This window comes from Curcuma longa, chromosome 10, assembly GCF_044706935.1.
Source record: "Curcuma longa cultivar G26 ecotype Majalengka, Jawa Barat chromosome 10, ITB_CL_G26_1.1, whole genome shotgun sequence".
NCBI lineage: Eukaryota > Viridiplantae > Streptophyta > Magnoliopsida > Zingiberales > Zingiberaceae > Curcuma > Curcuma longa.
Genome location: NC_133870.1, coordinates 10,368,499 through 10,394,728, shown reverse-complemented (window position 1 = coordinate 10,394,728; position 26,230 = coordinate 10,368,499). Strand labels below are relative to the sequence as shown.

Genomic DNA, 26,230 nt, shown 5'->3' with positions numbered 1-26,230 from the left:
ATATCATTTCTCTTTATATATATATATATATAAGATTGATCTGTTGGGTGACAGCTTCGTGGGCGACTCGTGGATCCTACAACCATGCATTATATGGAGGCTTAATCATCAGCTGATCGATGTAGTTCCCAGTGTTCCGATCGAATCACGTTGGATTTCGATGATCGGAGACCACCTGAGGAAGGACCGCTGGCCGTCGACGGTCACGAAATAAGCGCCCAGCAGATCATTTCTATATATATATATATATATATATAAAAGAATTGATATCCTGCGCGACTTATCCCGCGCGACCTGTGTGCGACACCTCCGATCCACCACCACCGCCACCCTCACCGCCGCCCTCACCGGCCACCGTCGGTCGCCGCCTCGAGCCTGATCGACGCACCGCTCGTCGGCGCTCGATCCGACGGCAGATTCCGACCGGATAGTGGTCGGAATCCAGAAACGCGCCCGATAGTGTCGGACATCGGATTCTAGCTAAATCGCGATCGAATTTCGATCAAATCGCGGTCGGATTCCGGCCAAATCGCGATCGAAGATCAACCAAGGAAGGACCGGCGTCGATCGCATTTCCGGCCAAATTCGTCGGATTCTAACCAAATCGTGGTCGAAATCCGCCGTCGGATGGAGCATCGACGAGTGACGAGTCGATCGCGTCTGAGGCGGCGAACAACGGTGGCCGGACGGGGCGGCGACAGCGGCGATGGATCGGAAGTGTGGCGCACGGATCACGCAGGATAAATCACGCAGGATATCAAATTTATATATATATATATATATTAAATGAGGACCTTTCGATTGATAATAAAAAAGAAGGGCGCTTTTTTTTATTTTCTTTCAAAATTAATTCAAATAATCGGATTTTAAATTCTTCCATTTTCTAAATTTAACAAGTTTGATTTTTCGAATGGACTAAAAATTAATCGGATTTTGAATCCGTCCGTATTTTCTAATTTCGTGAAGAAACAAAAATATTTCCCTGATCCGTACTTTAGGGTAAACAAACAGCACGACCAAAATCCCCATCCGAACGCATCGATCCACTGTCCTTCTCCACTTCTCCGGCGATTTCTCTCCAGCATCCGGCGATCTCGCCAGTAACCGAGACGAGAGAGAGGAGGAGATACGATATTTTGATGGGTGCAAGCGGAGATACGAAGCTCCCGGATCGGCGGCCTACGCCTGACCTCGGATCCTCGGAGGGCGACGGAGAAGAGGACCTGCAGAAGCAGCAGCGCTCGGAGATCTACACCTACGATGCGCCTTGGCATATCTACTCGATGAATTGGAGCGTCCGCTCCGACAAGCGGTACCGCCTCGCCGTCGGCAGCCTGCTCGAGGGCTACGGCAACCGGATGGAAATCGTGCAGCTGGACGAGGCCTCCGGAGAGATCCGCTCCGACCCCGTGCTTTCCTTCGACCATCCTTTCCCTCCCACCAAAACCATGTTCGTCCCCGATCGCGAATGCCTCCGCCCGGACCTCCTCGCTACCTCCGCCGACTTCCTCCGCATCTGGCGCATCGCCGAGGACTCCTCCCGCATCGAGCTCGGCTCGCTCCTCAACGGCAACCGCAACTCCGAGTTTTGCGGCCCCATCACGTCCTTCGACTGGAACGACGCGGAGCCCCGCCGCATCGGAACCTCCTCCATCGACACGACGTGCACTGTCTGGGACATCGACCGGGAGGCAGTGGACACCCAGCTCATCGCCCACGACAAGGAGGTGTACGACATCGCGTGGGGAGGCGTCGGCGTCTTCGCCTCCGTCTCCGCCGACGGATCCGTCCGCGTCTTCGACCTTCGCGACAAGGAGCACTCCACCATCATATACGAGTCCGCCGACCCCCCCGGCACGCCGCTCGTCCGCCTCGGGTGGAACAAGCAGGACCCTCGTTACATGGCCACCATCATAATGGACAGCGCCAAGGTCGTCGTCCTCGACATTCGCTTCCCTACCTTCCCCGTCGTCGAGCTCCACCGCCACCAGGCCAGCGTCAATGCCATCGCCTGGGCGCCGCACTCCTCCTGCCATATCTGCACAGCGGGCGATGACTCACAGGCCCTGATCTGGGACCTCTCGTCCATGGGAGGCGACCAGGGCAACGTCCAGAAGTCTATGGCAGCAGCTGCTGCTGCTGAGGGTGGCCTCGACCCCATACTTGCCTACACTGCCGGAGCAGAGATCGAGCAGCTGCAGTGGTCTTCCTCCCAGCCAGACTGGGTAGCCATTGCCTTCTCCACTAAGCTTCAGATCCTGAGAGTTTAGAGCAGTAAAAATATTGCCTTGGATGAAATGTAGCAGAGCACTATTGCACACCATTTGGCTCTATCCACTGAGCTGGTAAGCTAAATGAACTGTGCTCTCATTAATTTCATATTCAGTGTCATCTTATCATTTTCCTATTTCACTGGGTTTTCCCATTATTTCCTGGCATAATTTCCCTGCTGTTCGTAGCATCGAAAGAGTAGGCAGAGGAATTGTTCTGGGTCCTAAACTGGCATGTTCTTCGGTTTGCCATTTTCACTTTACTAATGAGTAGGTGTTTAGGTTTCTTAGCTATCTAAATCATCACTTTCTTCCTGTTAGAAACTCACATTTTGCAGGTTCTGCTTGCCTTCTTTGTGTGTGTTTTGACTTTCATCTCATCTCGTGAGAAGACTAGGGAGAATTCTATGTCCCACTAGCTGCTTCTTCAGTTTGCTACTTGTAGGGGTGTAATCAAATCGAACTTAGCCGAACAATAAGAAGCTCGAACTCGAGCTCGGTTTGTTTTCTCTAAACTCGAGTTAGCTCGAGTTTGATTCGAATTTTAATTCTTAAGCTCAAGTTCGACTCGTAATGAAATTAAATAGTTCGCGAATGACTCGAGTTCGATTCAAAAATAGCTCATTTTAAAGTTAAACGAGTTTAATTCAAGCTCGGTTCGAAAATAGCTCGTTTAAAAGTTAAATGAACTTAGCTCGATTGACTGATTAATATATAATATTTATAATTCATGTAATATAAATATATATATATATATATATATATATACATGCGTGTTCACGAGCCTCTTAACGAACACGTTTGTGAACCTTTAAACGAATATGTTCGCGAGTTCACAAACTAAATACTGTTAAGTTCAAGCTCGACTCGATAATATTTTCGAATTCGAAATCAGACTCGAACTCGGCTCGTTAACTTAATTGAACAATTTCAAATTAATTTTTTTTTTGAATTGAGACTCAAATAACTCGCGAGCAGCTTGGCTCGTTTACATACCTGACTACTATACACACACACTCGGTGCTTAAGCTTGTTTGTTTTTGGTATTGTTACTTTCTTCCTATCAGAAACTCGCATCTCTCATGGTTCGGTTGCCGCGACTTTGTATCGTTTTGTAGAACAGAAATTGTTTTTCTTTCAGAGTAATACTCATCATTCATACGAGTTGAAGGTCAAAATAACATCACATGTAGGGATATCACCAGACAATTTAATTTAGATGCGTAACCACCTAGTTGTGTTAAATTCAAGAGTTAAAATATCAGTAACCAAATAACTAAGAATTCGATTCCCAGTTCTCATTCCTAATTTTAGGCGATTGTTTCTGAAAAGATAAATCAGTCCTCTAATTTTTTTTAAGAATAAAAGCTCCAAAAATATTGTTCAACCAAGGAAATTACAAGAACGTACGCAGTCATAGATTTCTAGCCGATAAATTCGAGTGCAATCAAGCTTGTAAAGCTAACTACCATTGGAACGGAGGCGTTGGCTGGATCTGAATACAGCCCAGTAATCTTCGATATGTCACATTGCAAAGCCTAACAATGTAACGCCAAATCTAAACTTCAACATCTCAGGCAAAACTTGCTACCTCATGTCTCCCTTCTCGACTTCCGAGCTCGAGGAGCAGATGCATCATCGGATTTCCCGTTCTCTTCTTTCTCCGCAGTGGTTGCTGCAGCATCATTCTCAGCAGCGGAAGCAGTCGGCGCCACCGGTGCCTGTAAACCCCAAGGTTTATGAAGTCGGAATTATGTAAAGACAACACAGCAGCTAAATTTAAGTCAGATTGAATCCCTCACCTGAGGTTGCTTTTTGCCACCAAAGAGAAGCCTGACTATAACAGTGACAAATACCACTACTGTGGACACCAGGACTCCAATGGTGATGGTAGGTTGTTTCTCTGCCTTCTCAATAACATCCTGCCCGAAAAAAAAAACAACCATCAAATGTGAAAAGGAATAATTTGTTCAATGCGAGGAATGCAAATTCAAGAAATCTAAAGATAAATAGTAACATACAATGATTTTGATCTTGTATGGTTCCAAGAAAGGAACGTCCGCAATCTTGTAGAGGACATCAAATATTTTCTTCTGCAATAAAAAAGACAGAGTGAGACTACCGTGGTTGATAGGAAAATAGGAGCAACATGATTTAGTAATGGAAACGTTACCTGGAAACCTGAAAGCCCATCTTTAAACCCAGCAGCTGCTTCTTCAGCCTTCTGCTTCTCTTTCTCCACCTCATACTTAGGCTTCCATGTCTCCAGCCGGTATTGTTCAGCAACCTTCTCATCGCTAGCTATCAAAATGTTGTCAAACAGAATACCATCCTGCATAGTCCATATTTCAATACCAATGGCAGCTATGGGCTCGAAATTGGGCTTGTCTAGTTCATAGTACTCAGGATTGTCTATCTCTTGTGGCTTCCAGATACCCTTGTAATTTGGATTGTCAATTCGAGGAGCAGACCATTTCCCCTTGTATGCTGGATTCCTCTTCATGGGTCTTTTCCACTCGCCGCATCCAGGTGCTTCTTCACACTTTGGGTTGTCAACCTTGGGTGCTTCCCATTCTCCATCCTCTTCATCATCCCAGTCCTCCGGCTTTGTGGCTTCAGGGTCATCGACATCCTCAGGTTCATCGTCCAGCCATCCTTCTGGCTTGACAGCTTCCTCATCTTCAATCTCCATTGGCGCATCTTCATCCCAGTCATCAGGCTTTACTGCATCAGGGTCTGGAATTTTAGCTCTCTCATCCCAATCCTCAGGTTTCTTGTCATCAGGGTCAGGTATTGTCTTGGGTGGAATAAGAGCTGGCTCAAAATCGTCAGAAGACAAGAAATTTGCCTTCTTCTTCTCTTCGCCGTCAATCAAAATTTTCAGCTCATTGTCAGGTTTCAAGATAGCAGTATAAACATGCGAGTTTTTGTCAGCTGGTACTGATGGAGGATACTTTAGATGGTGCTCCACAAACTTCCCAGTTTTAGGATTCTGGTGCTGAAGAATGAAGTGCACCTTATTTGTCGACCCACACTTATCAGGTCCAAACATGATGGTATATGGAGACTCATTGTTGAATCCCTTGGGAGTCCATCCAGCTTCCTGGGGACGGAGGTACTTCAGATATGCACCTCCACATTCAAGTCCATTTTGTAACCGAACTTCAAACTGAAGAACAATTGTTCCATCCTTGAGGGCAATTGGCTCCTCAAGTTCCTTGACAATGGCATATTTTTGTGCTTGTTCACTGACGAGAAGCCCATAGTCTTCATGACCATCGCTCTTCGAGTGTTTCCATGTACCTAGTCGACAAAGTAAAATTTTGTAAAAAGGATGCATCGGCTACCAAAAGATTTATGGAAGGAAAAAACTTTTAAAAAAAATCAGCAAATAGCACACAATTCAATGAGTATCATCTGTTCCTGAAAAATTATTAAAACCTCAAATCTAACAAGGAATAATATTAAGGAATAGAGTAATGTCTTTCCCACAGTTGTCTATGACGTTACACTATTTAATTAAAGAAATTCACGTTAACCAACTAGATAAAATATACGCAAGGTCATAGAATTAAAAATGTCTAAAGAATTGGAAGAAAAAAAAGTATATCAATGTTAAGTTATCACACAATGTTTATTATTAACTGTCAATTTCTTTAAATTTTCTGTGGTTAGTCGTTATGATTGCTAGAAAATATAGCAGCACTTGGAAAAGCTGATGTCAAACCTATTCTTGACTTAGGCTAAATAGAATAATGATTCCCACGCTTGAGGTAAAAATGATTCCTACACAAGCCAATCAAAATGAGCTTGACAATATATGACGTCAATATACGATCTATTCAACTAAACATCCTTACCTCGTGCTCGTAATGAGCATGACAGTTAGTATTATTTTACGTAAAAATATGTTTACTGTAATTTGACTTATCCTTTTATAATTTATTTCATCATATTGATTTGTGTGGTCAGTATTTTTTATTTAAGATATTTTTACGTTTTTCGTTATTAAATGAATCTACTAGATCAAATTGAGGTTGTAAATAACCGAGTGCTTGCCATTTTGTGAAGAAAATTTAGGAACTTACATTTTTCAAATCATTCATAAAGCACACTTTGCATGCTACAACTACCCTCCCAGTCAAATGGATATCATATTCATAATTTATTCTGATTTATTGCTCTTTAAAATCAAATAAGAGAGCATGTTCGGTTGTTCTTTGTTTATATTATTTATGCCTACTCAATTTGTCACACCTCGAGAAATTTTTCAGGATGTAAATTGAAGTTGAGATTAATTATAAATAATTTAGTTCTAATTAATTAACGATGATCGAATACCACTTGATAATTGATGAAAGTCTAGGTAGGCAAAAGGGGAGTTGAAGTATGACAAGTGGGAAGTTCTAAAAGGTTGAAGAGAACTGAATGTCAGATAAGATTGGAAATCCTAGAATAGTGAACTCTAGATAGGTGTAAAGTCCAAATAAGTAAAGAGCGATCGAATGTCTAACAAAAAGAAAAAGTTTAAAGGGATCACATGTTTCACAAGGAAAAAATCCTAAAAAGTAAATTCTAAATAAAAAGAAGTTTTGAAGGAATAAACTCTAAACAAAGAAAAAAATCCTAAAAGAGTAAACTCTAGATAAAGGGAAGTCATAAATGAGTGAACTCTGAGCAAGTGAGAAGTCTTGATAAATTAAGTAAACTAAACATCAGGCAGGCTCAGTAGATTAGGTAGATTGGATACTAGACATATGACTGTAATATATATTTTTGGACTAACTCTTTGTTGCAATAAACTAGAGTTAACAAGTTAGACTTGGAGGAACTCAAAGAATACTTGTTGCATTTGCCTCGGTTCTTCAAATCACTGTCAAGCGAGCCATTGTGTGTATACCTGTCGGCTACCAAGTGGACTGTCGGCTCAGTCCCTAGTTAGACAGAAAGGTCAAGTTCAACACCCAATATACTTCTCAAGTCATTTACTGAAAGACGATGAAAGCAGATACACTGGGCTGGAGAAGCTAGCCTAGGGCTTGCTCTTGATGACTCGTTGACTTCGATCCTACTTCCTCTCTCATCTAGTCACCATATTAACTAGCAACAACTTGGGGCACGTGCTGACCAACCTCGAGGCCTCAGGAAGGCTTATCAAGTGAACCGTGGAGCTGAGTGAGTATGACATTCAATACCAGCCATGCACGACCATCAAAGCATAAGACTTAGCTGATTTCTTGATGAAAATCTTAAGGCCTGACTCTGAAGGCATCTGGAAAATCTTTGTGGATGGATCAGCATCCAAGCAAGGTAGCAAGGTAGGAGTCCTGTTGATCTCGCCCCGAGAAGATATAATACAACTCTCCATTCGGCTAAGCTTCAGAGCCTCAAATAATAAAGCTGAATACAAAGCCTTGTTGGTCAGTCTGCAAGCTGCTAAATGGGTAGGCATGTCCCGAGTCCTGATTCATTTCGACTCTTAGTTGGTCACCCAGCAAATTGAGAGAAATTTTGAAGTCAGAAATGATCGATTAAGAAAGTATACCGAGGCCTTCAATAAGTTAAAAGTTGAGTTCCAGGAGGTCTACCTGTAAAAGATCTCCCACACTGAGAATCACAAGGTCGATGAGTTAGCCAGGATGACCAATTCTTTAGCCAGCTGGACAACAGCGGAGCCCATTGTGCAGGTCTCATTGATAGCTCAGATCAATCAGCCATTGGAATAGCAAGAGCAAGAAGACTAGAGAGCTCCCTTCATAGCTTTCCTACGGAGAGGGGAGACGCCCCCCGACTCGATGCAAATCCGCCTCCTCAGAAGGAGGGTGACACATTTTACAATGATTAAAGATAGCTTGTATAAACACACCTTCTCACGTCCCTTGCTCAAATGTTTGAGCCCAGATGATGTCGAGTATATGATGCAAGAAATTCACTAAGGCTGTTGTGAAAACTATATCGGAGGTCGAACCCTAGCTCGAAAAGTTCTCCTAGTTGAGTACTTTTGGCCCGCCTTACAAGCCGACATGGCTTAGCTAGTAGCCACTTGTATTCATTGTCAAAAGCACCAAGCATCTATTCAAATTCTTAAAGATAGCTACTATTGCCTGCCCCTTCGATCAATGAGGGATGGACATAGTCGAGGCCCTTCCCAATTGGACCCCAACAAAAGAAATATCTCCTAGTCGCCATGGACTACTTCTCCAAATGGATCGAAGTCGAAGCTTTAGTTTGGATCACTGAGGACGTCATGCTTAAATTTCTCTAGAAGAACATTTTATATCGGTATAATATACCTCATCGATTAGTCTCAAATAATGATCAACAATTTCAAGAGAAGAAGCTCAAAGAGTAGTATAAAGGTTTCGACATTCAACAAGCCTTCACCTCGTGGCTTACTTGCAGAGTAATGGGGCAGGCTGAAGTGGTCAACCAAGAGATAGTCCGAGGGCTCAAGATTAGGCTCGACCATGAGGGAGGCAACTGGGTCGAGAAACTGTCATGCATCCTTTGGGTCTATCGCATCACACCCTGTAAAAGCACTAGTATAACTTCATTTCACCAAGTTTACGGAGGGAAAGTTGTAGTCCCCGTGGAGTAGGAATTGAGTTCGACCAGAGAAGTCTGTATGATCAAGATAATGGTAGAAGGCAACTCATGGAGTTTGACCTGGTTAGCGAGACCCAAGATAAAGTGGTTGCTCACTTGGCGACATACCAATAGAGGATGTGTCATACTTACAATAACAGAGTTATCCCCCAAGATTTCTAGGCTGGGGACCTCATTTGGAAAAAAGTCATGCCCGTCAGAGACGTGGGCAAGCTGGAGCCGCACTAGAGAGGTCCTTATAGAATCGGTTGGAAGACGAGCTCGAGCGCTTACTACTTAACAGATCCTAAAGGCAAGGAACTAACTCGACTATGGAAAGCTACTTACTTAAGGCCCTACCGAGTTTAATGTATTGGTACCAGCAAGCAACAAGTTCTATCAGTGCACCAGATCGACCCTCTCTATATACTCTTTTGTATTCTTTTACTTCAATAAATTTATCCTTTTTGCAGGTTGTTCATTTCCTCAAACCTTTTTATATATCCCCCTAGTCTTGGACCAGCGACATCCATTAGTAATTGTCCTTTTCAGAGCCCAAACTCTTTCGACTTGGACGTAGTCATGAATCGAGCCTTATATCTCCTGGTTTTGGACCAGTGGTATCCATCAGCAATTACCTTTCTTAGGGTTCAAGCTCTCCTAACTTTATATACAGTCGTGGATCAAGCCTTATATCCCCTTGGTCTCAGGACCAGCAGCGTCCATTAGGACATAATTGTGGATCGAATCCTATATATCCCCTGGTCTCGGCCCAGCAACGTCCATCAACAATTGCTCTTTTTAGGATCCAAACTCTCTTGACTCGGATATAGTCGCCGATCGAGCCTTATATCCCCTAGTCTCGGACCAACGATGCCCATCAATAATTATACTTTTCAGGGCTCAAACTCTCCCAACTCGGACATAGTCATGAATTGAGTTCTGTATAGTAGTCACTCGGGTCTCAGACTAGCAACGCCCAATCACCCCCTCAAGGTTCCTTCTCCCTCAACTCAAGTATAATTATAGATCAAATCTCATCATTTTTACTAAGTTCAGGAACAACAATATTAAAAGGACAAAATCAGCTTTCATTGATAAAAAGGTCATAGAAGAGCAGTACAAAATTACTTGAAGATAAGGTACACTCACCCTCCCCTCCTCTCTGATTCAGGCAACGATCCAGACCCTATCTATGTCTAGAACATCCAAGGAGGTGCCGAGCAGAAATAGACCAGCCTAGTAGATCTGCTTCAGATCTCTTTCGAACTCATGTTGCAGCATCCTGGCAGTTTTGGCTCCCAGCATATCGGTGAAGTCTGTTGACTTCAACCATAGCTCCTTTCAAGCCACCCAACGTCCTTCCTCACCATTTTTGTAGGCCTCTCCCTCAGCTCTAGTGAGCTCCAGCTTGGCCTACAGTCTTCCTTAGCTTTCAATGGCCTTGACTACCTGCCCCCTCAAGGTGTCAATCTCAAGCATAACTTCCTGCAGTTGGGTGGTCTTCTCGGCCAGCTGTTTCCGAAGTTCTTCTGACTTAGTCCCTTGCATGGTGACTTGGGACACCAGTGTCTCCTGCTCTTACTCTAGAGGTGCGACCTGAGTTCATAGAATGTCTTGTTCTTTGACCTTGGCCTCCTCTAGTCCTCGCTTCAAGGTCGTCACTCTCTCCTTTGTAGCTGTTAGCTCTCCTTGGAAGCTCTCGAAGGTGCCCTATATAGATCTGCCTCCTGTCGACTCCAATTCAGCTCGGTCCAGACCTCTAGCTCCAACTGAGGCCGAGACACCTGAGCCTTTTGCTTATTTAGGCACTCCTACATTGCTTGAAAATGCTTGAGTAGGTGCGACAACCTATTGTGTATTTCCAGGTGCTCTAACCATAGCTGCCAAAGGAAGAAAATATTTCAATGTCTGACCTACTTACATACTATATATGGATTAAAGTAAGGGACATACCTTCAGCATTGAGTGGTTGAGTAGGTGACTGAGGGCGAGAGTGTCAATATCCTTGAATGCGTCTGACCCCCTTATCGCCTTGATGTGCATCAAACTCTTCCCACTCGGATATAGTTGTGGATTGAACCTTATATCCCCTTGGTCTCGGACTAGCAGCGTCCATCAGGACATAGTCGTGGATCGAGTCTTATATATCCCCTAGTCTCGGATTAGCGACATTTATTAGCAATTACCTTTTTTCATGGTTCAAACTCTCCCAACTCGCTTCATGCATGAAACGTGGTCAACCACATGGTCGACCATGAATCCCCTTGGTTGACCACGTGGTCGACCATAGCTTTAGTGGTCGACCACGTCCATGGGAGTTGCCGAGATTAAACGGAGTTCAGCCGAATGAAAACCCGGCCGAATAGAAATCCGACCGAATGGACTAAGGCCGAATGGAGACCTGACCGAATGGAGTTCGACCGAATAGAAATCCGGCCGAAACCCGGCCGAATGGAATGGAGAGTACGACCGAATGGAGTACGGCCAAATGGGTACTTAGCCAAATGGGGACATGGCCGAATGGAGTAATGACCGAATGAAGTAATGGCCGAATGGAGTTGGTGGAGCCGTGCCGAATGAAGAAATGGCCGAAAGGAGTGTAGTCGAATGGAATACGATCGAATGGAGGATTTGCCGAGTGCCGAGAGGATATCCTGCCGAGAGGGAGAATCGAGAGGGAGAGTCAAGGGAGAGCAGAGAGGGACCTGGAGTCCTGGTCGACCACATGGTCGACCAAGGACCACATGGTCGACCAAGGCTCCCTTGGTCGACCACGTGGTCGACCAAGGCCTCTTGGTCGACCATGTGATCGACCAAGCTCTCTTGGTCGACCATACCAAGGCCCTTTGGTCGACCATATGGTCAACCATGGCGAGTGTAGTCGACCATATGGTCGACCACTCCTGGCTGGCTTGGTTTTTGATGATGGCTTGGTGCTCATGAGCGAGTGGAGAAAGCTTTGGTAGCTTATCTCAGGATTGGTCCAGGAGGAGCCTTGGTGGCTCAGGACCGAGATGACCGAGAGCTTGGTGCTCATGGGCGAATGGAGAAAGCTTTGATAGCTTGTCTTCGGATTGGTCCAGGAGGAGCCTTGGTGGCTCAGGACCAAGATGGTCGAGAGCTTGGTGCTCATGGGCGAATGGAGAAAGCTTTGGTAGCTTGTCTCCGGATTGGTCCAGGAGGAGCCTTGGTGGCTCAGGACCGAGTTGGCTGGGAGCTTGGTGCGGATGGCCGAAAATTTCTCTGTGAGCCTTGGTGGCTCAGAACCAGATTCCTCAGGGAGCCTTGGTGGCTCAGCTGAGTGTTCAGGAGCCTTGGTGGCTCAGAACCTGATTGGTTCGGGAGACTTTGGTAGCTCGGCTCAGGACCGTGAGCTTTGGTAGCTCGATCTCAGGGAGCCTTGGTGGCTCAGAACCTGATTCTTCCTGGAGCCTTGGTGGCTCTGAACCGTATTCCTCAAGAGGAGGGCCTTGGTGGATCGGTCTCTTGATTCTAGGAGGAGGGCCTTGGTGGCTCGATCTTCTGTTTGGTCCGAGAGAGCTTTGGTAGCTCTGCTCGTGACCTGGACTCTAATGTTTTAATCCATCCTCATATTATGTCCTTGTTCTTGAATATTTTTAATGTAGCTTTTGAGTGTACAGATATACAGGACAAGTTAAGGAGGGAAATTCAAATGGATGATGAAAGTTCCAAGGCAGGCTTTTGAGTTGTCTCTTCTGCAGGGGGAGTTCAGTGACAACGGACGACAGCTGGTGGCAGTACTGGCAGCTGGCAGGGAAGGGAAGCCGCAGAGATCCGTTGGGCACAAGAAGCAAGAGCTGGAAGCAGTGCTGAGGAGGGGTTGAACTTGTGTTCCTTGGAGCTCACAAGCGATATTGCGAATCCTACGAGAGCTTCATCGTGAATCAAAGAAGAGGAAGCAAGAGCAACGTCTTGTGTTTGGAGGAACCAGCTTGAGTCGCAAGCTGTTCTTGTTGTCTCTGTCTAGAGCAACGTCCTATGTTTGGAGGAACATGCTTGAGCGGCAAGGGGTTCTTGTTGTCTCTGTTGTCTAGTCTTTGATTCATTGTATTCTCCTGTCTTGAGCTTATCTTTGTATCTTTGAGACATTCTGTGGAGAGTTTCCTCCACCGAGAAGGAGAAAAGATATAGCCGATGTTACTGGGGTCTGATCTGCCAAAGGATCAAGGATTCGTCCACCTTACGGACACACCGAGGAGTAGGAGCAAGTTATCTCCAAACCTCGTAAATCCTTGAGTTAGCATGCTGATCTTCGTTTGTATCTGATCAAGTTATCATTTCCGCCGCGCAAACGAAGACAAGGAAGAAAAGTGAAAAGTGTGAGCGGCTATTCACACCCCCCTCTCTAGTCGGTATCCAAGAGATCCATCAAGTGGTATCAGATCAAGGCTGCTCTGTCATCCGGATTAACACCCAACGAGCAACATCAAATGGATATGAAGGAGGGATTCAGCACCACCAGACCCCCGTTTTTCGATGGATCAGATTTTCAGAATTGGAGAAGCCGCATGAAGTATTATTTGAAGACCGATATCTCTATGTGGTTCTCAGTAATGGAGGGATTCACTCCTCCAAAGGATAAAGAAGGCAAGGAGCTCGGCTCTTCAAGATGAACAACTGAGCAAATAAGAAAGAGTCAAGCTGATGCTCAAGCTGTGGTCACCCTTCAGTGCGGGCTTAACAGAGACCAACTCACCAAGGTTAGTCCATTCTCAAGCGCGAAGGATCTGTGGAACAAGCTCATCGAGCTGCACGAGGGTAACCGGGACTCTCGTGTAGCAAAGAGGTACTTATTCCAGAATCAGCTTCAAAATCTCACGATGAAGGAAGGGGAGACCGTGAGCGAGCTCCACAGAAGATTCAAGGAAATCATCAACGGTCTCCACTCCGTTGGCGAGCACATTGAGAACCGTGATCTCGTCAGGTATGCACTAAAAGCATTTCCGAGGACCACCTTATGGTCATCCATGGTGGATGTGTATAAGGTGTCCAAGGATCTTTCTCTAGTAAAGATAGATGAATTTTTCTGTGAGATGGAACTGCACGAGCTTGCTACTAAAGATCAAAAAGAGAAAGGTATAGCTCTGTGTGCAGGTGAAAAGAGCAAAGGAGGAAGGAAAAAGAAGGAGAAGAAGAAGAAGATGGCTTTGAAAGCCGCGAGGGATGAGTCCTCGTCAAGCTCATCGGAGGAAAGCACACACGACTTCGCTTTCGTGGCGCAAGTACATTCAGACTCCGAAAGCTCCAGCGAGGAATCAAGCTCGACTTCATCATCTTCGGATGATGAAGAGGTAACATTGTTTAAATTAGAAAAATGTTATAGAGCAATTTCATATCTTTCTACCATGCTTAAGAAGTCAAAAAATAATATTAAATCTTTAAAGCATGAAGTAGAAAATTTAAGATCTGTTAGGATGAATGAGACTGATAACTTTCGGGTAGAGGTTCTTGAGAATGAAAACAAATCATTAAAGAACCAAGTAGGAGATCTCAAGCAGTTGCTTGAAAAATTTTCAACAAACTCCAAGACCTTTGACATGATTTTGAACTCCCAAAAGGGAGTATACAATAAGGTTGGGTTGGGATATCAATCTCAACTCAAGGGAGCTAGTTTCCAATCAGTATTAGCACGAACTAATGATAAATCACATACTGCTAGGACTCGGATAATTAAAAAGGGTGTGGCTAAGGCATGGGTACCGAAGTCATGCATTGTTGATGCAGTATGACCCAAAGTGTGGGTACCTAAGGCATCTATCTTCCGTGTCTAGTCGGCATCGGTCAAGGGGGAGCTCCTATCAACTTGAATGGTTGAGTGTGGATGCTCTGAGTATATTATCAGGGAAAGGTATTGCATAATAAGATCTTAGAATATATTTCCCTGATCATTAAGGACTTTCATAACTGGGTTTATTCTACAAGTATGGTTGGTGATCTATCACCGACTCATCTTCTAAAAATCCTGACCCACATTTCTACCGACATATCTTTCGGCTCAGCCAACCCCTTACTACAGCCGAGTCATTCTCCTCTCAGCCGAGTTATTTTTCTACTCGGCAACTTCTGCTCGGCTTATTGGTTGTAGCTTATGGCACCTAGAAATTATACTGATCTACTTAATGTGTCATTTGAGAATTCCTGCCCGACTTGATCTGTATATCATATTGACCTATTCTGATAACGAAAATGGATCAGTCTGACAAGGAGTTTTCTTTGTCTCAGCCTACATCACTGCCTCGACCCCAATTCTTATTTCAATTAGGGGGAGGAATAGATATAGGGAATCAAACATTTATGTGGGAGAGTTAACTGGGAGAGAACCTCAACTTAAGGGGGAGTATGGTTGAATTCTTCACACTCCTCCCAGCCAAACCTTTTGTTGCTCTTCTCATCCGACCTCCATTCCTTCTCGGCTTGCTTAGTGTTGACCAGAACCCTTCCTCAGCCGAGTCACATAGCCATCACTCTCCAATCAGCCGAGTTGTTTCTTTTCTCGGCAATTCTTTCCCGACTTACTTGGTGATGGTAGCCTGTAGTAACTCAGACATGGCACCTAGATACAATATCGACTTATTGTGTCATCTGATAACGATTTATCTGACCCAGGAATCTTGGGAGAGAGATCTAGGGGGAGCAATCAAGGGAGAGAGATTGAGTCCGACTAAGGGGGAGAGCTGGCTAAGTTTATTAGTTGGTTAAGTTTAGAAAATGCTTTACCCGGGCTAAACTTGAATTTTTAAGAGAGAGAATTGTTTAAGTTTAGATAAGGGGAGAGTTGTTCAAACGTTCTACCCGGGAAAAGCTTGAATCTGTAAGGGGGATAGTTGGTTAAACTTGCTACCCGGGCTAAAATTGAATCTTTAAGGGGATAAGAGAATGATCATGAATTAAGGGGGAGTATTGTTACTTCCGAATCCTCTTACTCATTCTCTGTTATTAAGATAAAGGGGAGCATAATGCAATCCAATTTCTGATCCCCACAGACTCTTTTTGATGTTTGACAAAGGGAGAGAGTAGGCTAAGTTTAGAAAAAGACCTAGTAGGCTAAACTTAAATCGGGTTGTCAAACAACAAAAAGGGGGAGATTGTTGATGCAGTCTGACCCGGCCAGACTTGAGTCTGTTTTGTTGTTTGACAAGTAAAGTCAGATCAAATACAAAGGATTTAAGTTTAGCCTTATCCGGACTAGTTGGGCTAGGTAAGTAAGTTTAAGTTTACCCAATCCGCCAAGTTAATCGATTAGATTTGCATGAAACAATTCATTAGACTAAACAATACATGTTAATGAATTGTTTATTAATGGTTCATGCAAATCTATTAAGTGACTAAACAATTAGATTAAACAATTTGTTGCATGAAGTGTTTCATGCAAATTCATAAGACGTGTTTCATGCAATTCATAAGACTAAACATCTTGCTTCATGCATGAAACGTGGTCGACCACATGGTCGACCATGAATCCCCTTGGTCGACCACGTGGTCGACCATAGCTTTAGTGGTCGACCACGTGGTCGACCAGGTCCATGGGAGTTGTCGAGATTAAACGGAGTTCAGCCGAATGAAAACTTGACCGAATGGAAACCCGACCGAATGGACTAAGGCCGAATGGAGACCTGACCGAATGGAGTTCGGCCTAATAGAAATCCGGTCAAAACCCGGCCGAATGGAATGGAGAGTACGGCCGAATGGAGTACGGCCAAATGGGTACTTAGCCAAATGGGGACATGGTCGAATGGAGTAATGACCGAATGAAGTAATGGCCGAATGGAGTTGGTGGAGCCGTGCCGAATGGAGAAATGGTCGAAAGGAGTGTAGCCGGATGGAATACAGCCGAATGGAGGATTTGCCGAGTGTCGAGTGCCGAGAGGATATCCTGCCGAGAGTGCCGAGAGGGAGAACCGAGAGGGAGAGTCAAGGGAGAGCAGAGAGGGACCTGGAGTCCTGGTCGACCACATGGTCGACCAAGGCCTCTTGGTCGACCATGTGGTCGACCAAGCTCTCTTGGTCGACCATGGCCTCTTGGTCGACCATGTGGTCGACCAAGCTCTCTTGGTCGACCATGGCGAGTGTAGTCGACCATTTGGTCGACCACTCCTGGCTGGCTTAGTTTTGGCTTAGTTTTTGATGATGACTTGGTGCTCAAGAGCGAGTGGAGAAATCTTTGGTAGTTTGTCTAAGGATTGGTCCAGGAGGAGCCTTTTGGTGGCTCAGGACTGAGATGGCTGAGAGCTTGGTGCTCATGGGCGAATGGAGAAAGCTTTGATAGCTTGTCTTCGGATTGGTCCAGGAGGAGCCTTGGTGGCTCAGGACCGAGATGGCCGAGAGCTTGGTGCTCATGGGCGAATGGAGAAAGCTTTGGTAATTTATCTCCGGATTGGTCCAGGAGGAACCTTGGTGGCTCGGGACCGAGTTGTCCGGGAACCAGATTCCTCAGGGAGCCTTGGTGGCTCAGCTGAGTGTTCAGGGAGCCTTGGTGGCTCAGAACCTGATTGGTTCGGGAGAGCTTTGGTAGCTCGGCTCAGCACCGTGAACTTTGGTAGCTCGATCTCAGGGAGCCTTGGTGGCTCAAAACCTGATTTCTCCGGGAACCTTGGTGGCTCTGAACCGGATTCCTCAAGAGGAGGACCTTGGTGGCTCGGTCTCTTGATTCTAGGAGGAGGGCCTTGGTGGCTTGGTCTCCTGTTTGGTCCGAGAGAATTTTGATAACTCTGCTTGTGACCTGGACTCTAATGCTTTAATTCATCCTTATATTATGTCCTTGTCCTTGTCTCCTTTCATGATCACCCAAATCTCCGACCCGATGCACCTATCGATGAGCTCTGAAGAGAGCAGTTGCGACGGGTTGCTCGCCATGGAAACGCCTTCCTTGGGCCCGATTCGTGGAGTCTCGCCGCCGGAACGGAAGAAGACACCGAGAGCGGGGCAGGGCGGCGATGGGCGGGCCGCCTGTATTTGTCGTGTCGTGGCCGGATTAGGGCTTCCTGATGTAGATGAGCCGTTCGATCAGTATATTACATTTAATCAGACGGCTATCTATTAGAGAAGTGGCATAATTTTTATTTATTTATTTGACTTAATGAGGACCACAAAATATCGAGCACTATACTGTAAACTACAAGATATTCATAACAAGGCTGAGAGATTACATGGGCTTACACAAATGTCTCTGGCGGCGATCTCGCCTCCCTCCGCCGCCGCCAGAGTGAGAAGATGTTCTCCGACGACGCGATCAGATTCTACGCCGCCGAGTTGGTGCTGGCGCTGGAATACCTCCACGGATTGGGAATCGTTTATCGAGATCTGAAGCCGGAGAACATCCTCATCCAAGACAACGGCCACCTAATGCTAGTCGATTTCGATCTCTCCACCAAACTCCCACCCAGATCACCGCCGAATCCGCTCGGTTCTACCTCTTTCCGCCGCCGTGAACTGGCGCCGGAGCGCAATGGCAACAAGCAAGAAGCGAAAAAGAAAAACACGAAAAAGAAGGAGCGGCGCTTACTGGGCTGTTTCTCCTTCAACTCCGGCGTCTCGCCGGAAGCCACCGAATCCCCTGCCTCCGCGAGGAACCCTCCGCCGCCATCGAACGAGTCATCATCGAGCGGGAAGTCGAACTCGTTCGTGGGGACAGAGGATTACGTGGCGCCGGAGATCATCGAGGGGCGAGGCCACGACCTCGCCGTCGACTGGTGGGGGCTGGGTGTGGTGCTCTACGAGATGCTCTACGGGCGGACGCCCTTCAGGGGGCAGGATCGGAAGGAGACCTTCTACCGGATCCTGACCAAGCAGCCCGAGCTCACCGGCGAGCCCACGTCGTTGCGACGCCTCATCCGTCGGCTCCTCGAGAAGGACCCCGTGCGGCGGATCTCGTGCGAAGGCATCAAGGCGCACGAATTCTTCGAAAGGACCAAACCAACTGGGATGAGGTCCTCCGGGTGGTGCGGCCTCCGCTCCGTTCATCCCTTCGCTGGCGGAAACGGGGGAGGAATTGGGTGAAGGTGTCGATGGCGTCGAGGGGCTGAACGTCGAGCGGACGGTGGAGGAAATTTCCGCTTCCAAGGAAGGGAAGAAGCGGCCGAGGCGGCGACCTACCTCCTCCGCAGAAGCGCCGGCGGAGTTCTCCGTTTTTTAAATTATTATTTTTATTTAATATATTAGAAAAAATATATTGCGTTTATTTCGTGAATAATAAATATATGAGAAAAAGAAACAAACCTTTTATTTTTTTATTTTTTTATTTTTTTTTAACACATCTTTAGATTAGATTAGATTAGATGATTAGCTGGGGTCCCGATCTTAATCGTTTCTACTAAACAAAAAACACAGAGGAAGCAGAGAGCATGTTCTTCCCTCGAACCCACTCACTCTAAGAACAAAAACAATGGTGCAAATAGGCTCAAACTGTACAGTCCCTATCAGCACAAGTTACCCTACTACACTGACAGCGTCCAGAAAGAATAGTTAGTTAGGATTCAGTGATGCTCGGATTAGGCTTCAAAGCAAAGCTTTGTCGAAGTAGCTGCGTATGTCCGGGATGATTCGCTGGATGAGATGACAATACCCAGGTATGATGCTTAGCTTATCGAATTGCTCCAAAATAAACAAGATGCAAGTTTGCCTCAACGACATCGCATTGAATGCCTCCGACAATTCGTACATGCTGGAGATGTTGTCGATGTTGATATCCTGTGCAATGCTATATTCGCACGAGCGTTTGAGGCCCTCCAGGAGATACTGATCCGCAGCTCTTAGGAGGTCTTGTGCCAGCACCATGTTTGTGACCTCGACTGCTCCGGTGTATATGAACCTCATCATTAGTTCAAAAATCTCCCATCTTATGTTGGGAATCTCAATGTCTCTTGCATCCTTCTCCGTATATCCGCCATCAAGCATTGCTCGAAATACATCTGATGAAGCAAGCAAAGCCATCCGGTGTGCAAAGAAGCATTTGCCTTGGACAAGAAAAGTAACATCTGACAGTGTGGAATTGTTCACATATTGCTCGCCGAGATATACCTGTGGGGTAGGGGTAGGGGTAGGGGAAGGAGGAGCAGCATCCACAGAAGAAAGCATCTTAGCTTTGTTGGCCATTTTGTAAAGTGCAAGTGAACCATCCTGCTGCTGTTTTAAAATAATAGAAGACCCTACTACTAACTCAAGAAGAATATCCATCCCATTGTTATCAATGAAAATTCTTCTTTGTTCTTCAGGCGGGCATAGGTGAGCAAGAGCCAGTGCTACACGTCTTTGGACAGCCTTCTCTCCAACTCGCATCAAATATAGCAAATGTCTCAATACTCGGCCATTGATTTTCTCCTCCAATCTTTTCAATGTTTTTGCAATGCAATCTTTTGTTGCCTGGACAATGAATTCACCATCTTGTAGTCTCTGAACGCCTCCTACTTTGACAAAATCAACAACATTATCCTCATTCTCTGCAATTCCATAAAGAGCAGATGCAGCCTTCTGCTGCAGAGACCCATTTTTTGAGTCAAGAAGTTTTAGCAAAGGCACCAAACCACCATTGAAAACAATACCAGCTTGGTTGTGCGAGTCCTGTGCCAATCTTACAAGAGCAAATGCAGACATCTCCTTTAGCTGAAAATCTAATGACTGAAGCATCTCAATTAGAGGTCGTAGTGCACCCCTTTGCACAATGTGCACCTTGCAATCTGAATCAGCTGAAGCAAACTGCCCCAACAACATTGCTGCTTCCCTTTGGCTCTCGGTGCAGCATGAACTTAATAAGTCAATCACTGGTTGCAATGCTCCTTCAGTGAGAACTTCTTTCTTTATGTTAGGGGATGAATGAACAAGAATTCCAATAACGCCAACCGCTTCATAATGGATGGCAGGATCATCTGAGCGAAGCATGAGAATCAATGTGGGAAGAGCCTTACATTCCACAATCTGATTTTTGTTACTGTCATTCTTAAATGCCAAAGTCCTCAAAGCACCTGCAGCAGCTCTCAGTACCTTCAGATCTGTAGATTCCAACAGTTGCACAAGGGGTGGAATCCCACCTTCATACCTGACATATGTTTTGATATTGCTATTTTCATGAGCAAGATTAGTAATTGCGTCAGCTGCTCTCCTAACAAGATCATTAACTGCTTGGCAGTTGGAACCTTTCTTATGCCTTTTTAAGAGATTTACAAGCAGAGGCAAGGCACCAGCATCAACTATAAGTTGCTGATGTTCAGGCTTGACGGCGAGCAGGCCGAGAGCAAACGCGCTCCCCTCCTCGACCTCGTGCTCAAAAACGCCATCTCCTCCGCCCGAACCGACATCCGGAGGCTCTTGCAGATGCTTCACCAGCGCCGACACGGCCCCTCCTTCAACGATCGTGTTCACATCATCCTCGTTTTTAGCGAGCTCGGCGAGGACGTGGGTAGCGCGGTTGGCATCGGCTCGATCTACAACGCGCCATGAAAAGGAGCGCTCCAGGACCTCAATCTGGGTCTGGACCTCGCAGGCGAGCGATTGATGCGAGCGATGGCAGCAGATCTCCTCGCCCATCTCCTCCGGCTCCACCTCCATCGAGGACGGAGACGCGTCGGCCGCGACGGCGCCGTTGCTGCCCTCCTCCTCCTTCCGCTTCTGCCCCTTCCTCCGCTGCCGCTGCTGCTCCGCCTCCATCAGATCGAATCGAACTGAGAGGAAGAAGGCGAGACAAAGAGAACGAGAGAGAGGTGTTAAGAGAAGGAAAACCGAAGCGGAGAACAAGAGAAGTGGAAAGAAATAAAATTTGCTCAAGATAATTTTCATACGAGGGATACAATTTATAAGAATATTAAAGTACTTGATTAATTAATAAATTAATAAATAAATTATTAATTGATATATTATAATAAAAAGTTTTAATTTTAATAATAAATTTTTATCTTAAAACTGATTCTCTTTTAAGAGGGGAACTAACACGGGGGCTATTTTTTTCATTTATTGCAATTTGCGACCATAAATGGAAATTTAAAGGGATTATTATTATGCGCCCATGACATTGTGCCTCGCGCGCGATTAATTAGAACGGAATGATCTCCTCCAGATATTTTCGCTAAACGGATGTTACAGAATTAATCTAAACCTCCCAACCTAAAAATAAACAGTATAGATAATTTATATACCGGATTCAAGGGCGGCTCAAGTTACTAGATGTCCTAGGCAAAAAATTTTTTAAATAATTATTATTATTTTTTAAAAAAATTCATTTTTTTATTCGAACTTGAGATCTGGATGTAAAATTTTTTTAAAATAAATTAAAATATTAATTTTATGAAAATAAAAATATAATTTTTTATTCAGACATATTTATATTCAAATAATAATAATAAAAATATAATTCCCTATTATTGTGTAGAATAAAATTATTTTAAAATTAAATAATAATAAAACATAATTTATGCGTAGCAAAAAGGAACAGATTCACAGAGGAGGTGCTCGGTGCTTACTACTTTTCTTTGGTCCTACTCTTCTTCAACCGCGATAAGCCGACGAGGTCTGGCGAACTGCGAATGTGAAGGGAAGGGTTTGGTGGCGAAGGGCAAACAACGAACGACCGACGGCGAACTCGCAAAGGCAAAAAATCAAAAAGAGTTGAACCAGTATGTATGGTTTTAAGTCAAAGAATTTGATTTGATAAGTTTTATTGAAGAAACAAGAGTTTACTTCTAGTTGATATAATCATATAAACGACATTACAGTTTCAATTGGGACCTTAATCAGCTAAACCGGTTATTCTAATCATATAGATGGAAGAGTTTGGTAGCATTTTAAGGGTTTTTCTTTTTTATTTGGGGCCCTAATCAGCTAAATCGGTTATTAAAAATATTTTAATAATTTTTATTTTTTTAAAATATATACATTGATATATTAAAAATTGGACCCCAATTAAAATTGAACCCTAGACATAGGCCTTAGTGGCCTATGCCTAGACCGGATTTGGTTGAAAGTACATTTGCAGCGAATCCACGAGGAGTGGGTGAGGAGGGTTGGATTATCGGGCTTCCTTTCGTTTACCGAAGCAAATTGCTTTTCGCACCCCTCTTCACCCCCCCCCCCCCCCCCCCCCCCCCCCCCTTCCCTCCTCTCTCTCTCTCCCATTCAAATGACACTTTTAACCCTTTTTTTTTCTTTATTTTTATTTTATTTTACTTTTATATATATATATATTGTAATTAATTTTTATTTAGTTTTATTTTTTAAATTAATTTTTTTTTTATTTTTTCATTAATACTTATATATATTTTTTAATTGTAATTAATTTTTATTTAATTTTATTTTTAAATTAATTTTATTTATTATTTTTTCATTAATACTTATATATAATTTTTATTTTGATCCATATTTTTATACTTTTAAAAATTTTTATAAATAATAACTTCTAAAATTTATAACTAAAAATAAATAAAAGATTATAAACATATAAAAAAAATTATTCAAAAAAATAAAATTAATAAAAAAAAATTGAAAAAAAAACTGATTAACAAAAAAATAAAATCAATAAAAACACAAAATTTAAAAAATAATTAATTGAAAAAAATTACAAGTATTATGAAAAAAATAATATATAAAATTAATATAAAATTAATATAAAATTAAAAAAATATAATAAACAAAATTGATTAAAAATAAATTTTATATAAAATTCTAAAAATAAAGTATTGATAAAAAATAATAAATAAAATTGATTAAAAAATAAAACTAAATAAAAATTAAATAAAATTGAAAAAATATCGTATTGATGAAAAAAATAATAAATTAAATTAATTAAAAAATAAAACTAAATAAAATTGAAAATATATGAGAGCTATTTTTAAATAAAATTAATTAAAAAATAAAACTAAATAAAAATTTAAAAAATAAAAAATAAATAAATAAAAAGAAGAGGATAGAAATATCATTAAAATAGGAGAGAGAAAGTGGGAGGGGTGCGGTGTCGAGGGGGGTGCGAAAAGCAGCTCTCTTTCCCGAAATAAGTTTCTCCACCAACCTACCGATTACCCGTCCGTCTACTCGTCTTTCTCGATCAATTCTAGAGGAGTAGAACTATTTATTAGGACGGGTAGGAAATAGGGGCGATTATTGGGTGCGAGAAGAAGAGTCGACGAAAAAAAAGAGGAGGGATTTTAAAATTTGTGTCCTATCTTAGCTCTTGAAGTGGTAGTTTATGTTGATGATATTGTTATCACAGGTAGTGATCATCTCAGGATTTCACAGATGAAAAAACATCTTTTCAAACATTTTCAGACAAAAGATCTCGACAAACTCAAATATTTTTTGGGGATAGAAGTAGCACAGTCTAAAGATGGGATTATCATATCCCAAAGAAGTATGCAATTGATATTCTAGAAGAAACAAACATGTTAAACTCAAAGGCAGTTGACACTCTAATGGATCCTAATATCAAGCTCATGCCAAATCAGGGGAGCCTCTTCCAAACCTTGAACGATACAGGCGATTAGTTGGGAGACTAAGCTATCTTATTGTTACTCGTCCGGATATCTCATTTGCAGCAAGTGTAGTAAGTCAGTTTCTCAACTCTCCATGCAATGAACATTGGGATGTTGTGACTCGCATTATTCGATATATCAAAAGCACTCCAGGAAAGGGTCTTCTGTACGAAGACAAAGGACATACTCGAGTCGTAGGGTATTCTGATGCAGATTGGACAGAATCTCCCATTGATAGGAAATCTATTTCTGGTTATTGTATATTTGTCGGAGATAACCTTGTTTCTTGGAAAAGCAAAAAGCAAAATGTTATGGCAAGATCCAGTGCAGAGGCAGAATATCGAGCTATGGTCATAGCCAATCAAGAGCTTATATAGCTCAAACAGTTACTTCAAGAGCTAAGATTTGAAGAGGTTACACAAATGTCACTTATATGTGACAATCAAGCCGCTATGCATATTGCTTCGAATCCAATTTTTCATGAGAGGACAAAACATATTGAAGTCGATTATCACTTTGTCAGAGAGAAAGTCATATCTGGTGAAATATCTACTAGTTTTGTTAATTCACAGGATCAACTAGCAGATATATTCGTCAAGTCACTAAGAGGTCCTCGAATTGACTACATATGTAACAAGCTGAGTAATATAATTTATATTCTCCAGCTTGAGGGGGAGTGTTATAATATTTAGGGATAATAATCTGTTTATTCTTTTATAATAATTCTCCTAGAATAAGTCGTTATATTCATGTATAAATAAGGGATTATCCCTTGTAATAAGACAAGTTTTTCATATTATTTTTATAGAGGCATTGGCTGGATCTAAACTCCAACATCTCAGGCAAAACTTGCTACCTCATGTCTCCCTTCTCGACTTCCGAGCTCGAGGAGCAGATGCATCATCGGATTTCCCGTTCTCTTCTTTCTCCGCAGTGGTTGCTGCAGCATCATTCTCAGCAACGGAAGCAGTCGGCGCCACCGGTGCCTGTAATCAGGGGCGGCTCAAGCTCACGGAGGGCTCTAGGCGAAATTTTTTTTAAAATGATTGTTATTATTTTAAAAAATTTTCTCTCACCCTTTTTTATTCGGACTTGAGACCGACAATGGTGAGTTTAAAAAATTTTTAAAATAAATTAAAATTTTAATTTTAAAAATAAATTTTTTATATAAAATTAAATTTTCTTGCTTTTTTAGATGCAAAATTATTAATAGAACAGAAATAAATATTTATTTACTCTAATAATGAACTATCTACTAACAATTAATAATAGAACAGAAATAAATATTTATTTACTCTAATAATGAACTATCTACTAACAATCTACTAACAATTAATAATAGAACAGAAATAAATATTTACTTTAATAATGAACTATCTACTAACAATTAAAAATAAACAGAAATAATTTACCTTGGTAATCCGTCAAACGATCCACTGCCCTCGAACGATTCGTCAAAAGATTCGTAGAACAGCTGGATCAAACACAAAAAATTACTATCTTAAAGCTAAATCTCAACAACAATAATATTAAAAAAAGTAAAAGAAACTACCGGATCGGCTTGACTGTTTGAGTAAACAGCAATCAGACGAACTGTAAACAGCAATCCGAAGAAGACGACCACAGACCACTCGACCAGAGGGGCGAGGCCCTCTCGGTTTCGCCGGCGAGGAAGACGGTCGAAGATTGAAGAAGAGGGCCACTGGACAGAGGGCTGAAGGGCGAGCGGCGGCCGGTGAGCCTCGCAGTTTCGCCGGCGAGGAAGACGGCCAGAGGGGCGAGCTTGAAGCCTCGCGGAGTCGCGGTTTCACCGGCGAGGAACGGAGGAAGACGGCCAGAGGGGCGAGGCAGCGAGCCTCGCTGTTTCGCCGGCGAGGAAGACGGCCAGAGGGGCGAGCGGCG

General features: G+C 43.4%; 3 protein-coding genes and 1 pseudogene across 3 annotated transcripts; 2 read left to right on the top strand and 2 right to left on the bottom strand.

The window, feature by feature from the left end:
* Positions 1-999: 999 nt before the first annotated feature.
* On the top strand, positions 1,000-2,412 carry LOC141836150 (WD repeat-containing protein LWD1-like). The gene has a single exon (XM_074723569.1). The coding sequence runs from the start codon at positions 1,140-1,142 to the stop codon at positions 2,268-2,270; it is 1,131 nt and encodes a 376-aa protein (XP_074579670.1). The 5' UTR covers positions 1,000-1,139; the 3' UTR covers positions 2,271-2,412.
* Positions 2,413-3,594: 1,182 nt separating this feature from the next.
* On the bottom strand, positions 3,595-5,424 carry LOC141836540 (calnexin homolog). The gene is made up of 4 exons (XM_074724055.1): positions 4,444-5,424; positions 4,292-4,363; positions 4,073-4,192; positions 3,595-3,991 (listed from the first exon to the last, which is right to left on the bottom strand). Exons 1-4 carry the CDS (start codon positions 5,320-5,322, stop codon positions 3,863-3,865), a joined length of 1,200 nt encoding a protein of 399 aa, XP_074580156.1. The 5' UTR covers positions 5,323-5,424; the 3' UTR covers positions 3,595-3,862.
* Positions 5,425-12,538: 7,114 nt separating this feature from the next.
* LOC141835622 (uncharacterized) lies at positions 12,539-19,011 on the top strand (annotated as a pseudogene).
* A 118-nt stretch (positions 19,012-19,129) lies between these two features.
* Positions 19,130-21,518, bottom strand: LOC141836149 (ARM REPEAT PROTEIN INTERACTING WITH ABF2-like). Its single transcript, XM_074723568.1, has one exon. It carries the CDS (start codon positions 21,516-21,518, stop codon positions 19,374-19,376), a length of 2,145 nt encoding a protein of 714 aa, XP_074579669.1. The 3' UTR covers positions 19,130-19,373.
* Positions 21,519-26,230: the final 4,712 nt, after the last annotated feature.

What these genes read in the sequence shown, in the direction of transcription:
- LOC141836150 (XM_074723569.1), top strand. Translation starts at nt 1,140, where the DNA reads ATGGGTGCAAGCGGAGATACGAAGCTCCCGGATCGGCGGCCTACGCCT.
- LOC141836540 (XM_074724055.1), bottom strand. Translation starts at nt 5,322, where the DNA reads ATGTTTGGACCTGATAAGTGTGGGTCGACAAATAAGGTGCACTTCATT. An exon ending in ATGGGCTTTCAGGTTTCCAG is followed by an intron (nt 4,364 to 4,443) that starts GTAACGTTTCCA and finishes TTTTTATTGCAG; the next exon opens with AAGAAAATATTTGATGTCCT. An exon ending in CATACAAGATCAAAATCATT is followed by an intron (nt 4,193 to 4,291) that starts GTATGTTACTAT and finishes TTTTTCGGGCAG; the next exon opens with GATGTTATTGAGAAGGCAGA.
- LOC141836149 (XM_074723568.1), bottom strand. Translation starts at nt 21,518, where the DNA reads ATGGAGGCGGAGCAGCAGCGGCAGCGGAGGAAGGGGCAGAAGCGGAAG.